The sequence below is a fragment of the Emydura macquarii genome, unplaced genomic scaffold, assembly GCF_026122565.2.
Source record: "Emydura macquarii macquarii isolate MOO-44397 ecotype Brisbane River unplaced genomic scaffold, CSIRO-AGI_Emac_v2 contig_3477, whole genome shotgun sequence".
NCBI classification, from domain to species: domain Eukaryota; kingdom Metazoa; phylum Chordata; order Testudines; family Chelidae; genus Emydura; species Emydura macquarii.
In genome coordinates this window covers 683,572-698,558 of record NW_027133614.1, presented here as the reverse complement: position 1 = coordinate 698,558, position 14,987 = coordinate 683,572, and the positions used below count along the sequence as shown (strand labels likewise).

The following is a 14,987-nucleotide window of genomic DNA, read 5'->3' as shown; positions in this document are numbered from 1 at the left end:
GCTGGAGCCTGGGCTCCGAGACCTTCTCCTCTGTCTGGATTTCAGAGCCTGGGCTCCAGCCCCAACCTGAATGTCTGCACTGCTATTTTTAGGCCTGCCACCCCAAGTCAGCCGGGCTGTGAGACTTTGGGCCACCAGTTTCTCTTGTAGTGTAGACATAGCCTAAGGCACTGAGCTAGGGGTCAAGAGACCTGCATTTGGTTCCCAACCCTGCCACAGCCTGTGGGTTTAACCTTTGGCAAATCTCTTAATCTCAGTCCCCCCGTGGCTATGATTCTAGTGGGATGATGATAATACTGTTTTAACTATTGAGATTACAAGATAGTCAGGGCAAAGATGGTCTCCTATCATGTGTACGTACAGCGGCTAGCACAACCTTGGTAGCGGCCTCTGGGCCCCATTCTCAGATGTATAAAAAACTATTTTTAAATTCTTGATCCCAGGCCTTTGCTCATTGAGTGATCCCATGTTGCTAAATGCAAAGAGTTTATGGGTCACAAGGGGTGCCCTATCCAGACCCTCCGGAAGGTCCATGTGACACAAGAATCAGAGGGGGAAAAATACTCTTCCAGTCAAAGACCAAAAGAATAAAGAAAAAAAGATATTAAATAGAATCAATGTGCCTGTTTTGCCTTTTTAAATGGAATTGCCTTCCTTGGGGTCAGCTCTCCCACTGCCATCATATGTCTTTCATTTATTTAATTTATTTGAACTAAATTATTTGGCATAATAGGAATAATGTTAATGGAATTATAATCTGTGACCAGATTACTGTCTAGCTCTTTAACAACAAATGTCTCATCTTCACCTCTGCGCTTACAGTATTTTTGATAAATACTTTACCTCAGCATTTGTCTTTCAGTGGCAGATAGTTATCCACAACATACATAATTAGATTAACGGTGCTGCTTAATTGATTGTGTATCTATCTTCACAAATTCATTACACTTGTCCTTATGTATCTACATACCCGTCCATCCAACCATCTATTTATGATGACTCTAGACTGCAGACAGCAGTGTCCAATAAGAGGAGACAGAATTATGTGACCTAGAATAGCCTAGCACGGAAGCTCTCCCACAGCAGATGATCAATGGTTATTAGAGGCAAACTCTACTGGCTCTAGCTATTGGCTGAGACAGGGTCGCATGAACCTCAGACCTACAGGAAAGAAACCTCAGCATAGAATCAACCTGCCCAGGATGGTTCCGATACCGTATGGAAAAAAAAACAAATCAGCCTTACAGTACACAGATAAACAGTAGCACAGGACAAGGCTTGAGTTATAAAATGCAATTGCACGGCATGATTTGTGTGCATCACTACACACTGGTCAGGCCAAATTCTGTGATCCTCCAGTTCTCTGCAACAGCATTTGTAACCCATAAAAACACACAGCAGGCCTCACACTTCCTCTAGCAGCTGGATAACATAAAAGGAGAAGAGCCTACTACGGCTGGCAGCTAGGAAAAGTTCTCTTTTAGCTTAAGTGAAAAAAGCCCATGTTCTTATTGCTAGAAGTCCTTGGTTCAAAGATGCCCACCTGCAACCCAAGCAGGCTTCATTATACAGTGACAACATTATAATCCACTGGCTAAAAAGCTGGTTAGTAATTTTGCTTTGGGTTTTTTTTTTTAATGTAAGCATTTATTTTGGGAGGGAAAAAACCCTCAAGATTTTTTTTTTAAATAATCTAAAAATTCCTCTGTGCCTTGAATTTTTTAATATGCTCTTCAACCAATGTTAAGAAAAAAACTGAAATAGTGTAGTTTAATGTTGCATTCCAGAAATGAGTTACTGATGGATTTCTGGCCAGGATTTTCAAAAGCAAAGAGTGATTTTGACTGCCTCCATTTCCAAGACAGCATGAAGAGGCCAGATATCAAGAAAGGGCTGAGCACCCACGCTCTGACAGTAAGACTGCTTTAAAGTGACTCAGATTGGGCACCTACAAATCAAGGCACCCAAATCACAACTCTGTTGGAAAACCCTGTTACTGAGTAAGTGAATGCTCTGGGCTAGGACCTGTCCTTCTGCTGTGCAGCTTCATTGGAAGGGGAAAGAAATCATAGGGAGACATCGCCCAGGACACATAGCAGAGAAGGATCCTTCCTTTGCACTCAAATGAGGTCTTTAGAGCAACACCTGATTCCTGAACAGGCCCATGCACCATGACACCGAAGAGTCTTGGAGCGGTGGCTAGGGAGTACTTTATGATTAGCTCTTCACTAGATGTCCTGTCAGCTGTGATGTACAGCATGAGCGCGCCACGGATAAACGCTGTGGCTTTTCATAGATTCCAAGGCCAGAAGGGATCTGCCGTGATCATCTAGGCCAGTGGTTTTCAACCTGTGGTCCACGGGCCCCTGGAGGTCCGTAGACTATGTCTAAGGTTTCGAAAGGGGTCGCTACCCCCCTTTGAAATGTTTTAGGGATCCACAAATGTAAAAAGGTGCAAAACCACTGATCTAGTCTGTACAGCACAGGCCAGCGAATTCCCCAAAATAAATCCTAGAGTAGATCTTTTAGTAAAACATCCCATCTCCATTTTAAAATTGCCAGCGATGGAGAATCCACCACAGCCCTGGGTAAATTGTCCAAATGGTTAATTACCCTCACTGTTAAAAATCTACAGGAGTGCGTGACCTGCTCCAGGTGTCCCACAGTCCTGCCTGCCCAATGGAATTCTGCCTGTGCTGGCAGCTTTTTAGGAGGAGCAGAGGATGCATCTGCTCAGCATATATCCCAGCTCCTGTTATAAGCACCAGCCAGGGCAGAACGTGGCACTACCCTATTATCAGCATTAAAATAAACGTAGCTAGTTCTCAGATTGTGGTATCAGTCCTCGTTGGACTCACAAGGGTTTTGGAGTGATGGATTGACAGACACTGTGTAGTCTGTTTGGGTGCCATTCACCAGCAGCACGTTTTAGATCACAGCAGCGGCTGGAATGATTTATAACACCGGCTTCATCTTTATGTCACTCTCTAGCCCCATCAGGAATAAAAAACCAAACCGAATTATTGAAACAAAACAGATTGGGAAATACTCCCTGAAATTCTTCACATCAGTGTGTCACTGCTGCAGAAATAAAATGCAGTGATAATCCAAGAGAATCCTAAATGGACATGGTCCCAAAGCAAACCCCACAACAGAGCCCCCAAACTTTCGGTCATCCAAATCTGAATTTTACAAATGATCCCTATTTTTTTTAATAGACTGAACCAAACCCGTCGTCTATGAATGTTCCTGAAATCTGAGGCATGCCAAGGCCAGCTCCCGACCTGGATCTCAGTTTTGGGGAGGGAGGTTATTTAACATGTGCATTGCAGTATCACCCCAAAGCCTGAATGAGGGTGAGGGCTCTATTGTGCTAGAAGCCACACAAACACCTATGAAGGCAGGGTCCCTGCCCTGGAGAGAAGGATGCAATCAAACAGATACAAGGTTTCAATACTTCTACCAATGTGCAGCTTTAAAATGATTATAAATAAAGTAAAAGCCAAAATCCCACCTGCCCCTCAGTCTGGTCATCAAGTGGTCTTGTTTCTTAAATGCAGGTTTAATAAACAAGATAATGCACTCTCAAAGAGTTCCACAGGCTACATACGTACAGCACTAGTGACATGCAGCCACCTCTGGGGATGGAGAGCCTGGCTGACCGTTGCACAGCACACTGCACAGCAATAGAGGAGATGACATTTGCTGACCAATGACCATGTTAGAGGATCCTTAAGGTCCATGCACAGCAGCCAGGAGCTCAGTTTTTAATATCGCATTGGAAAGATCCCCCCACACACACACACTACATGGAACTAAATTTTAGATAGTTATAGACAGATAGATCTGACCCTACCTTCTTTGCAGACCTGGAACCCACGTCACTGGGAACTGTGTGTATGTAATTAGTGCAGGATTGGGCCCATAACGTGGGGCAGTGTAAAGAATTTATTGCTAGGAGTTTGCAGTGAGCACATTATGCTTGGTTGCCTGAGCTACGCGTGAATTATGTAGCTATACCCGCATAAGCAGCAATGAAAACTTTACTGCAGCAGCACCGCCCCCACATATTTTGTTTAGGCCTCTAATTTTTGTCCTTTTTTGAAAAAAAAAAATAAAATAAAATACAATGCTGCTCTGCTCTTTCCTTCTTGAAGTGCCTTAGTTACTACGGAAACAGTGATGTAATTTCTAAGGATGGAATTTAGGGACATCCAGAAGTACTGAATGAAGTGTATGGGAGTTTTGCCTGAGTGAGGACTGCAAGATTAAGCTCTGTATTGTTACATGAGATAAGGTCAGAAACAGAGTGAATGGGCCGATCCTCAGCTTGGCTCCACTGGAGTAGTTACACCAATGTCAATGGAGCTATGCCCATTTACACTAGCTCAGGATCTGGCCTAATTTTTTTTAAAGGAATTTCAGGTGCTGTACTGCAGTAAAATGTCTTCAGATAGTCCCAGATTCATTAATCAGACTGGAGAGCAGAAAGGAAAATTTTATACAGTGAAAACGACACTAAGAGAAAAAAAAAAAAAAAGACAGAAGGAATCCCATACAACTGGTTTCTCGTTCGCTGATTGGTATGCTGCCCTTGGCCCAAGTAGGGTGTTTTAAGATGGAATTGACTTCAACTTTGGTGATAAAATACCCCAAAAAACAATATTTGGAAAGAAAGGTGGGATGTGTGTTACAGCTATTGCTCTGCACTCTACTAACATCATTAAATACAAATTAAAATTGTACATTTGGTGACCATAGCATAGTATTGTTCATAGCATGTGGCTGCTATCTCTTGGGGCATCTTGGTGATATGCACAAAGGGTTTGAGGTTCATTTCATGGCTTGTTGTTCTCAGCAACCCTAAATAAACATTAAAATATGATCTATCATACAGTCAGTTGTATATATTCATATCTGCCCATCTACAAAAATGTTTAGATAGGTAGATAAATAGATGAGGTTTAACTGTCTGGTTACAATAAATTTCATAACCCTTGTCTAACTAGGATATGGTCTGAGTCTCACCATCCAGGATTTTGAAAACCAGTTGGAATTCCTGAACCTACAAAAAGCCATGCAGATGGACAATTCCGGGTTCCCCTAAGCACTGGGAGTATTGGTAAGATAGGTGTGGAGAAAGGAACTTTCACAGAAGCAATGGATTTTGTGCAAGCTCTCCCAAGAGGAAATGGGAATCTCTCAGAAGAAACTAGGATTGCTTCTGGTGTCCAGGAGCTATGCTCCTGCATATTCAGAGAGGAGACTGTTTCAGTCTTGCCGTGTTGAAGAGGGTTGTACCAGATGACCCATTAGAAGCGCTGCCAGCCTGAATGAATTTCTGAAAGGCCCAAATTCTGCCCAGTGGGGTTACTCCAGTCTAAAGGAGAGGAAAATTTCCTCAAAACACTGATTTGGATTCCAGACTCCAGCCCTGAACTAGTCTGAGGGTCACTCACAGTGGTAGACAACATCATCGGTCAATTAACAGTGCATCTCCTTTCCTTTGACTTCTCTCTGCATCATTCAGCACCTCCCTCTAGGGCTGGAATAGGAATCCAGTGCTGCCAGGATTTAGGGCCTCTCTCATTCTAATTTTTGCTTTAGTCTAATAACGCTGAGAACTGTGTTTTGTCTTTAACTATTTGAGATCACACATTGCCCAGATAGTGCTCACTTTCACTCGCTTTTTATCTGGGGGAGGCTGAGTTTTTAACTAGAGTAATAGAAAAGAGGATTAGAAAAGACCAGCTAATCTATTCCCTGGGGACCAGTGCAGGACTGTGGTTTAGCCTAAGTTCCAAATGATGGGGCTTCGAGCACTTCCCATGGGAGGCTATTTCACAGCCTAACAGATCTCAGAAGCAGGATTTTCTCTTGAGATTCACCCTTAATTTCCCCTTTGTTAGAGTCATCCTATTACCCCACCCTACACCATCAGGCTATGTCCTTGGCACCAGCCTAAACATATTTTTACTCATTATTTACCTTCTTCATGTATTTTTGCACTTGTATCATGTTCCCCTAAGACATCATATAACAACAGTCAGTTTGTTCAGCTATTCCATATAAAGGGCATGATCCAACCTCCTTTAAGTCACCGGGACTCTTTCCATTGCCTTCAATCGGGTTTGGATCAGGCTGAAAAACGCCTCTCTTCCAAGGTGCTGAGTCCCCTTCAGTGAGAGCCGGGGGGGGGGAGCTGAGTGCACCCGCCACTTCACAGGATCAGGCCCCACCGATGCTGTCCCCAAGACTGAGACTAGAAGATAAATAGAATGAAAAACTAGTGGCGGGGGGGCAAAGAGAGAGGGACAAATTCAGATCTGGTAAAAGCAGAGGCGCTGCCAGCCACTTCCTCAGCTAGAATGGGCCAAATGCTGCCACCGCTTTGATCGCAAAGCTGCCACGGGCTCTGCGTGAAATGACGGCACGTCAGAGCCCAGCCCTAGTATCCATTTATCAGAGCAGGAGCAGGGGTGCCTCGCTAGTTAAGATGGTGTCAGTATTTCCATTACTGAGAGGTTCATAATTCAACCCTAAAAATGTCATCTCCGGCTAGAAGTTCACAGGCTGAAAGCAATTAAAAGAACATTGGGTTTAAATCAGCTGGGTCTTTATTAGTCCTCTGCTTTCCCGAAATTAGAAGAAAATGGTGTTGTGCTTGGTTTAATTTGCAGTTAAACTAACAGCCCCCTTGCCCCCCGATTCTCTTCCCAGGATAGAGCCGTGGAAACGGTTCGTTCAGAATCGGATCGTTCTGACCCTTTAACGAGAACGGGAAAAGCGCCGTGTTCACACGGGTCAAACCGATACTGTCTCCGGGGGCCGAGAATTCACATTCCGTCAGTAGCGCCCCTGAAGCGAAGCGGACCGGACCGGAGCGCAGGAATCCGGATCGCTGCGCCAGTCACTCGGGGTGGGGCAGTAACAACTCGGCGTTATTTTTTAGGCGCGCCTCACCTGCCCTGCGGCCCGCTTCGCGTCTCGCCGAGCACACGCATACATACACACCCACCCACACACACACACACACACACCCACAATCCGGCCGAGTCCGAAGGCGCGTTGGTGCTTCGCTTTGTCCCCGCGCCGCGCTCACTCCGACTCACACCCGCTCCTTCCTTTGACCTCACACCCGAGGAGGCCCGGGGCTGACGATACGCGCGTTCACGGACCGGTTTCAATCCGTGCCGAGGCGCCCCCGAGTCTCAGCCCGGCTGGACCCGTCCCGCGGCAGGGAGTGAAGCGGAGGCAGGAGCAGAACATTCCGCAGCGGCTTTGCATCGACGGAGCACTTGTCACCCCGGGATTGCAGGCGCTTCCCAGGGGTTCCGGCCACGCTTTGCCACCCTGGCCCTGGGGCCGGCCGTGCAAACGGCCAATAACGCACTCTGCAGCCCGGAGCGGGGTGAGCCAATCTGGCTTTGACGTGACTTTCCCAATCCCGAAGAATGAGGGAGTTGCAAAGTCAGGAACATCCAAGTCTCCTGATCGCTAGTCCCGGGATCTGCCCGTGAACTCAAGTACCTCGGCCTCCCCCGCCCGGGAAAATGAGACTCATCACAATTGTTAAAGCCAAAAAACCTCCCGTAAACCAAAGATAAAGTGAACGAGACAGACGGCGAAAGCCAGGCAATCCGGAGTAAAAACTGGCCCCCAGTTTAGCCCCCAGGCTCTCGGGACGGCCACACTGGGTAATTTACCAGCCAACGCCTGCAGCAGACCTGGGTCTGAGCAGGTGCGAGAAGGAGAAGTCAGACACAGCTGATGCGCCTGTTTTGCTCAGCTTCGGATCACGCGCCACTTCAAATGCGCTCGGCGATGATCGCATTTCGGTGCGGAATAAACGCATCGAATCCGCTCTTCTCCTCCCGGAAAAACCGACTGAAAACGATTTCAGCCCCGCAGTGACTTCCCACTCCTCTCAGCTGGGCCAGCGGCACCAGTGCAGACGCTTCCCCTCAGTCTGTGGCAGTTTTCTCGGGTTCTCAGTGCCGCGATGTTTGGGCGCAGACGGGGCGGGGAACGAGTGTGTGCGGGCTGGGAGCTAATCGCGGACATGTAGAGTAACGGCTGGGGACGTTTCCCTTAGCCCCAGCCCCGCGGTTTGGTTAAAGTTTGTTTTCGGGGAGGAGGTGGAGGAATAACGTCAGTGAGCGCCCAGGTCTGGCCGTGAGCAGACACTGACCTGAGCGCTCTGCAGAGAGCCGCGCTGCACAGCGCCCCGTGCTTGTCTCCCTCTTTAGCCGCTCTCAGCCCTTCGGCCGGGGAGCCCTTTTCTGGGCGGGAGGCTCCCTGAACAGCTGCCGGCCAGCAAGGCAGGGAAGGTAGCAAAGGCAGCCTTGGAGAGGGAAATAGATCGAGGGGGAGCTTCCCCGGGGGAGGCGGAGGGAGCTGGGAGTCTGACCCCAGCCCTGACACTGACACAAGGACTTTCTGGTGCCCTGTGGGTTTTCTGCTCTCTCAAGATCAGCCGGAGCCCGAGTTGTGTTTATTCGTCCGGGTGAGGAAGGGACAGCATTGGGCTGGAAGGAAGCGAAGCGAAGCACAGCCGCGGCTGCGGGTGGGCTGGGGGCAAATTCGGGGCCGATCCGGCTCCACTCCAGGGGAAGTCACTGCGGAGCAGAACAGTCCCTGCTGCTACAAAACGCTTCCCCTGTTCAGGTGCTGCAGCGAGCGCGCGCGGGATCGAGCCCTTAGCAATAGCCCTAAAAACTGCCCCGCGGCGCCCGGCTCCTCTGGAACTAAACTGGAACTCGATCAAGACACGCGACGAGCAAGCGGGGCGGCGCACGCCTAGGAGAGGGGAATCCCACGCCTCTAGGGTGGGGGGCCCGGCAATTCCTGTTCTCCAGCTGCCGGGGCGAAATCCGGGTCCGAGGGTTGGTAGGAAATAAACGCGGGGTTCTTCTCTCAGCCCGAAAGAGCCGGGGCCATGCGAGATCGGAGGGCGAGAAAGGAAACATACGAGGGCGAAACTCCACAACCCCAGAAAAGCGCTTCGGCGTGGGGCTTTCCCCATCCACCCTGCAGTGGGGGCCAGGGAGCTGCTTCCTACAGAATAACTCGAGCGGGCTGGGTGGGGGCGGGCGGGAGATTGCCAGAGCGGAATCATTCCCCCCTTCCCGAAATCCTGCAGGTTTCGTTTCTTTCCTCCCCTTTGAAAAGGGGATTTTGCGGTCGATAACCTCCCGGCCACAGGACTGACTGGGGAGGGGGGAAGGGTGTGAGCCCGCTGGGATAATCGCGAAATTAACACGAGGCAACCCGGGCGGGGGCCGGGGGGCGCGGCCTTGTCCCAAAACGCAGAGGAAGGTTTCCGCGGTGCAAAGACTTCCCGCAGCTGAGCTGACCCCACAGGCGGGGGCGGTTCGGATTGAGGCGCTGACCAGGGGCAGCACGATTTTAAAGGCGGCGAATAAAGACTTTTACCAACCAGACCAACCGGTTTAGCCTTTTAAACGCTACTTCCCAGATACCAGGCTAGAGCCGGACGCGCATAACGAGGTTTCCTTCACAGCGCGTCTCGCAAATTACGCAGTTCATCTGTGTTCATTCTTCTGGACGGAGAATTCGCCCGGCGTGCACCGATACACATCGACCCAGCTGCAGTTTGTGTGTCTGTAGACCACAAATTCTACATTTATATCGATTCACTCCGCCCGGTGAACGATGCAGCGACAGACACACGCAGGACTATAGATACAAACCCTATCCAGGCATCTCCAATTCAAATACTCTCTTTCTTTGCACGGATCCGGCTATAAAAACAATGACATTTGTGTGCGTGTGAGGAGATAAATCGGTTCAATAATCCCAATTAGATCTATAGAGAGAAATAGCTTCTCTAGCTGTCTGGCTCTCTGTGGGGAGACAGATATTGCTGGAATTGTTGATCTCGGTCTCCCGTCGCAATCAACTAACGAAGGTCTTAATGCCCGGATTTTCTTCTCATGCCAGTCGATTCCCCTCCCGGCTAAGTACCCACTCACCCCGCTTGCCGCCGGAGCGGAATGTCCTTCTGCGCAAACAGGAGGAACGAAACCCATGCCCCAGGTATGGAAAGGCTGTGGGCGAGGGACAGACGGGGGGAGGTTCCCTCTGCTGGGAAGCAGGTAGGGCAATGCCCTTTCCTTTGGCCTTGACCCCAGCACTGAGTGGCTCCGGGTGGGCTGCATATGGGGCAATTCAAGGTGTCAATCAATCCTGGAGCCCGGGTTTCCAGACCCGGAAAAGACCTGCCTCCTTGCCCCGCCGGATTAGTGTCACAGTGTAAAAGGGCCCCGGGTAGCTAGAGATGGGAGTTTAACTACAAAGCTGCTAAAATTAGCTCCCAGCCAGCACCGGGAGGCCAGGGCTGGTGAAGACTCTAGGGAAAGGGGACAGCGCACAGGACCGGGGCGTCCTGGGGTTTGGCCACAGGTCAGGACAAAGCGGGCATAAACAGCACAGGGTGATTTTCCCTATTGCCCGGGACGCTGGAGGTCCTGGGCCTCCGCCATAGAGAGGAATCAGACCCCACACGGAGGCCTCCGCTGTTCTCAGCCCCCGTGTCTCCTACAGCCCGTTAAGGAGGATTTTTCTCTCTGAGAAGTGAAATTCCTTCCTGCGCCAGGTGGTTCCTTGAATTCGAATCGAAAGGAATTGTAACATCCTCTCTCAGCCGTGCTGGGAGAGCGGCGGCGGGGACGGTGACACGACCAAACACTCCTATTCGTTATGGGTTAGTACCTGTTTAGTCCGATTTAAAACACAATTACCAAGGGTGACGATTGCCTACAACCTGTTATTATTTCGCTGTCTGGAGGAAACAGAAAACAGGAGAGTCACCCTGAAGCGAAAGAAAGCGAAGCAGATCGGTATCGGACTCGGTTTCTCACTGATAGAAAAAAATAATATCGCTAGCCAGGAGCAACTAAAAAACCTGGGGCCGGTAACCAAAGCACACAGGTGAGAGGTGAACAGTCTACAGCCGACACGGAGAACGCGAGCTGCTGGAATTGGTACCCGCTTCTCACGCCTCCTTTTCGCGTGAAGACAGCAGAGATCTTTCCTCCCTGCCCAGGGGGTTTTCCGCACGGCTTTTGCGTTTATTTAACCAAACCCAACCCAAACACACCTGCTCGCCTCCAAAGGTAAAAAAGAGAGACAAGAGCAGGAGGGGGAGAGCGGCCGGCCAGATCTCTGCCTGACTGCACTCCTCTCTTTGGAGACCTTGGACACAGACTCTCCATTCAGCCGCCGTGTCGGGGCTATTCTGGATACATTTCCAAAGCAAGAGGGGTGGGGTTTTTTGGGAGGAGGGGGGAACATGAGGGGCGTTATTGTTGCAAATAAAGAGAATCCGGGAGCTCAGGGCATGGAGCGCTCCTCCTTTCCTTGTGCAGACCGAATGGAGGGATTCCTGCCGGAGAAGTAGCAAGATTCAGCCTAAGCCAGAATCCCCCAGAATCTGGCCTAAATGCCCCCTCCAGGAGCAGAGCGTCCTGCAGCCCCCACTCCTTCACCTGCGCCCCAGTGCCCAGTGGGGAGCTGCGGAGGGGGGGTGGGTTCCAGGAGCTGCCTAAAGACCTGTCCCAGCAGAGAGGGGCTGGACCTTAGAAAATGGGCAGCAGGTGAGACACTCCCTCACCCACCCCCATCCCCCCGACACAGAGCCCTTCCCCATCTACAGGTCCGGAGCAACCCCCATGCACAAGTACAACCGCTGGACAGGCGGAGGGTAGCAAATAGCATCTTCTGCCTGCCGGGGGTCAGGAATTTCAGCTCTGCCAGCCACTGACCCGAGGCATGGACAGTGCAGGCAACAAAAATACAAAGAGATGGGAAGTGATCGAAAGGGAATTAACTGATCAAAGGGAATCTACCCGGAGCGCGTATGGCTCGCTCTCTGGCAATACACGGATGTTTTACAGCCAGATTTGTAGAAGAAGACACCCAGAGCGAGATCTGTAGCCACACATACATTTGTATCTCTGGCTATATCGCATCTATCTCCATACACCATCGGGACGGGTATGCAAAGAAACGGAGAACAATTTGTGTGCTTATACAGATAACGGTATCGATCCAGGCAGGTATTTAATTACGTATCGAGACAAATCTCTATACAGATATACAAATCGTTGTGTGTCCAGGCCGAACCAGCTGTTTGTGTATTTCTATCTGTACATGAGGGAGATTTGTGTCCATGCGTAAGTAACCAGATGTCCAGATCTGGATCGCAGTGTTTGGACAGGCGGATGCAAGGGGGGATTTTTTAAATATAACCTCGCCGTATTTGAACTAAACCAACGGACTCTTCATTATACATACAGACCCCTTGAGCCGAGCTATACATGCGGGGCACACAGGTTGGCCCCTATTTCGGACCGACAGCTCTGTCTCGGGGAGAATGGCCGGGTCCAGCTAATTCTCTCGGATGCGGGAGATTGGGTTGGAGAGTTGGATTTTAAGACTCAGTAGCAAGAGGAGGAAATGTCCCCACTGGATCATAAAAGGGGAATCAAATGAGGCCGCCCGGGCTTTGCACAGCATTTGAAGAAATCCCCCGTTTTCTAGCGGCGGAGAGGGAAGCACAGGTAGAAAGCCACATCTGGAAAGGTCACCAGGAATCCAACAGAAATAAAGGAAAAGGCCAGGCGCTGAAAGCCCGTGCTTCTTATTCCGTCGCCCACGATCATACCCGGACATTTTTACCACCCCTTTTGTGTCCTGTTGGCTGTCGCAGGAAACTAACCCCCCTTTGCCGTCTGCTTGGTTTCACTTCAGCCCGTAGCAAAGACTTCAGAGTCCAGCAAGGTCCCTAACTTTTCCTATCACTTCTCCAGCCTGCTCCATTCACTTTCCAGATAGCTCTCGGCCGAGAGGAGCTAACCTGGGGGGCCGGGATTGCCGGGGAGTCCCAGGGTGACCACAGCCATTCACTGCTGCACACGCGACGCGGGCCTGGAGTGAATTAGCAAAAGGAAAAGGATCTCCGAGCGAAATCCTTCAAAGCACAAGGCGGGGTTTCTCAATGCAACGCCAAGCAACACAGTGTTCTGGATAACAACACGCACACACCGTGTGAAAGGTTCCCCGCTCCCTTAGACAGCCGGCGAACCAGATACCTGTGGCCGCATTTGCAGAAAACTCGTGAACTGGTTCCCCTGTCATTTCCTAGCGCCCGGTTGATTTCAAGAAACCGGATTTCAGCTGACACACACAGAGACTTCCCTGGAAACCTATCAAAGCACAGTCAGGCAAAGCCAAATGCGGCATCTCTGAGTCTGACCCGGCTCGGACACGCGAGGGGAAAGTGCCCCAGATCCGTTCTCTAATCAAAACACCCTGACTGCGAGTGCGGAAGAGAGACGCCGCATTCAAACCGGAGCAGGGAGCCAGCCCTTTGCCAGAGCACCTACGGCTGGAGCTTCAGCCTGCTCCGCATTGGGGACAGAGCAAGAAATACAGTGTCATAAGACAAGCAAAGAATATTATGGAATATGAATGTCTATGTTATACATCCAATATAATATAGATAGCTATTATATATAGTAGTATATATATTATATAGTATAGATCAGTGTATATGCATGCACAGAAACATATATACAGTATATATCAGTACACACACACACGTTATAATATTATATACCACACACGCAAGTACATTTTATATACACACACACGTGTATAAACATACATATGCATATCGTATATCCAAATATTCCTGAATTCGATTTCACAACTTATTCTGAGCCACGCTCCCCTGAATTCCACTCTGACAAACCAATGCTAAAACAATCCCCAAGGAGAGGCCGGGTAGGGGGGCTGCTTCCCCACCTGTATTTGCATTGAGGGCTCCCCATTTCTCGCAACAAATTCCCTACACGTGTGAACTTTCCGGAGCGTTCCCCCTTCCTTCTGCCTTAGCATGCAGCTACAAGGGGGTTTCCCAACTTCTTGCACGACGGTTTAAAGTTGATCCGGTTGCCGGATCAGTATTTTGCTCTCATCTGGAAAGATTGTTTACTTCCCATTAGCTGCCTGGCGGCTCCCCTTACTTCCCCAATCAGCACAATCATCCTGCACATACCCTCTGCTAAGCTCTCCTTCCCTAGTGGAGGTTATTAATTCTCTCTATATCATGATTATTTTTAAAAGAAAGCAAACAACCCCATCCACCCCCTTCGCAGGAATTCGCCTCCCACGAAAATACCCACCCGCCTCACATTTCTGAAGTCCATAATTTTTTTTTTTTTTGGCCTCTCCCCATCTCAGAGCGCAGTTAACCACCCTCCCTGCACCATTTAGGCTTCTGTCATTGCCGGTTTTCTTTATTATTAAATCAATGAGGGAAAAAAACTCCTTACGTTGCATTGGCACACCAAGGATCTCTGGAAGCCCCTTGACAGAACCTTCTGTAGTGAGTGCTGAGCTTTGCATCATTTTATTTAAATCGAAAAAAATGAAATAAACGGATCTATTTTAGCTCGCTATAAAAATAAAACAAAGCATGAAGTTAACGGACAAGCAGGGCTGATCCTTCTGCATGTGCAGGAGGACTGGCGTGGCCCTGCTTTAGCCCTGGTCTGCTTCAGATCCCTGTGATCCTGCTGTCCTGGGGTAGTGTATCCTGGGTTAAAGCGATGCTGCAGCAGCTCTTTTCGCTGGAATGCTGGTCCCCTGAAGGCAGGTTTGATTCATTCACACTGCAGGGAGTGAGCGTGACGTAAGTTTCCGCAGGGAGGCCCCGCCCCCTCCAGCCAATCCCCTTACATCAGGTCGGAAGCCGGGGCGGGGACTGCAACAGGCTTGAGCCCAGGTAAAGAATGTAGGGGCGGGGCCACCAGGCGGAGTGGGCGCGGCCTGTGCTGTTATGGGCGTGGCTACCTGCCCTTTTCTAGGAGCCGGGCACTCCGCTCCTCCCCTGCGCTCCGAGGGCTATAAAGACAAGCGGCGGCAGCAGGTGGCTCGGTCGGAGCTGCCTTTGCACAGCG

General features: G+C 49.8%; 1 protein-coding gene across 1 annotated transcript in view; it reads right to left on the bottom strand.

Annotated features, from left to right (window-relative positions):
• LHX4 (LIM homeobox 4) overlaps positions 1-14,436 on the bottom strand; it is a 51,785-nt gene extending 37,349 nt beyond the window's left edge. The window contains exon 1 of the mRNA XM_067535173.1: positions 14,361-14,436. Within this exon, the coding sequence (XP_067391274.1) occupies positions 14,361-14,436 (76 nt within the window). The remainder of the gene's footprint in view (positions 1-14,360) is intronic.
• Between the last annotated feature and the right edge of the window lie 551 nt (positions 14,437-14,987).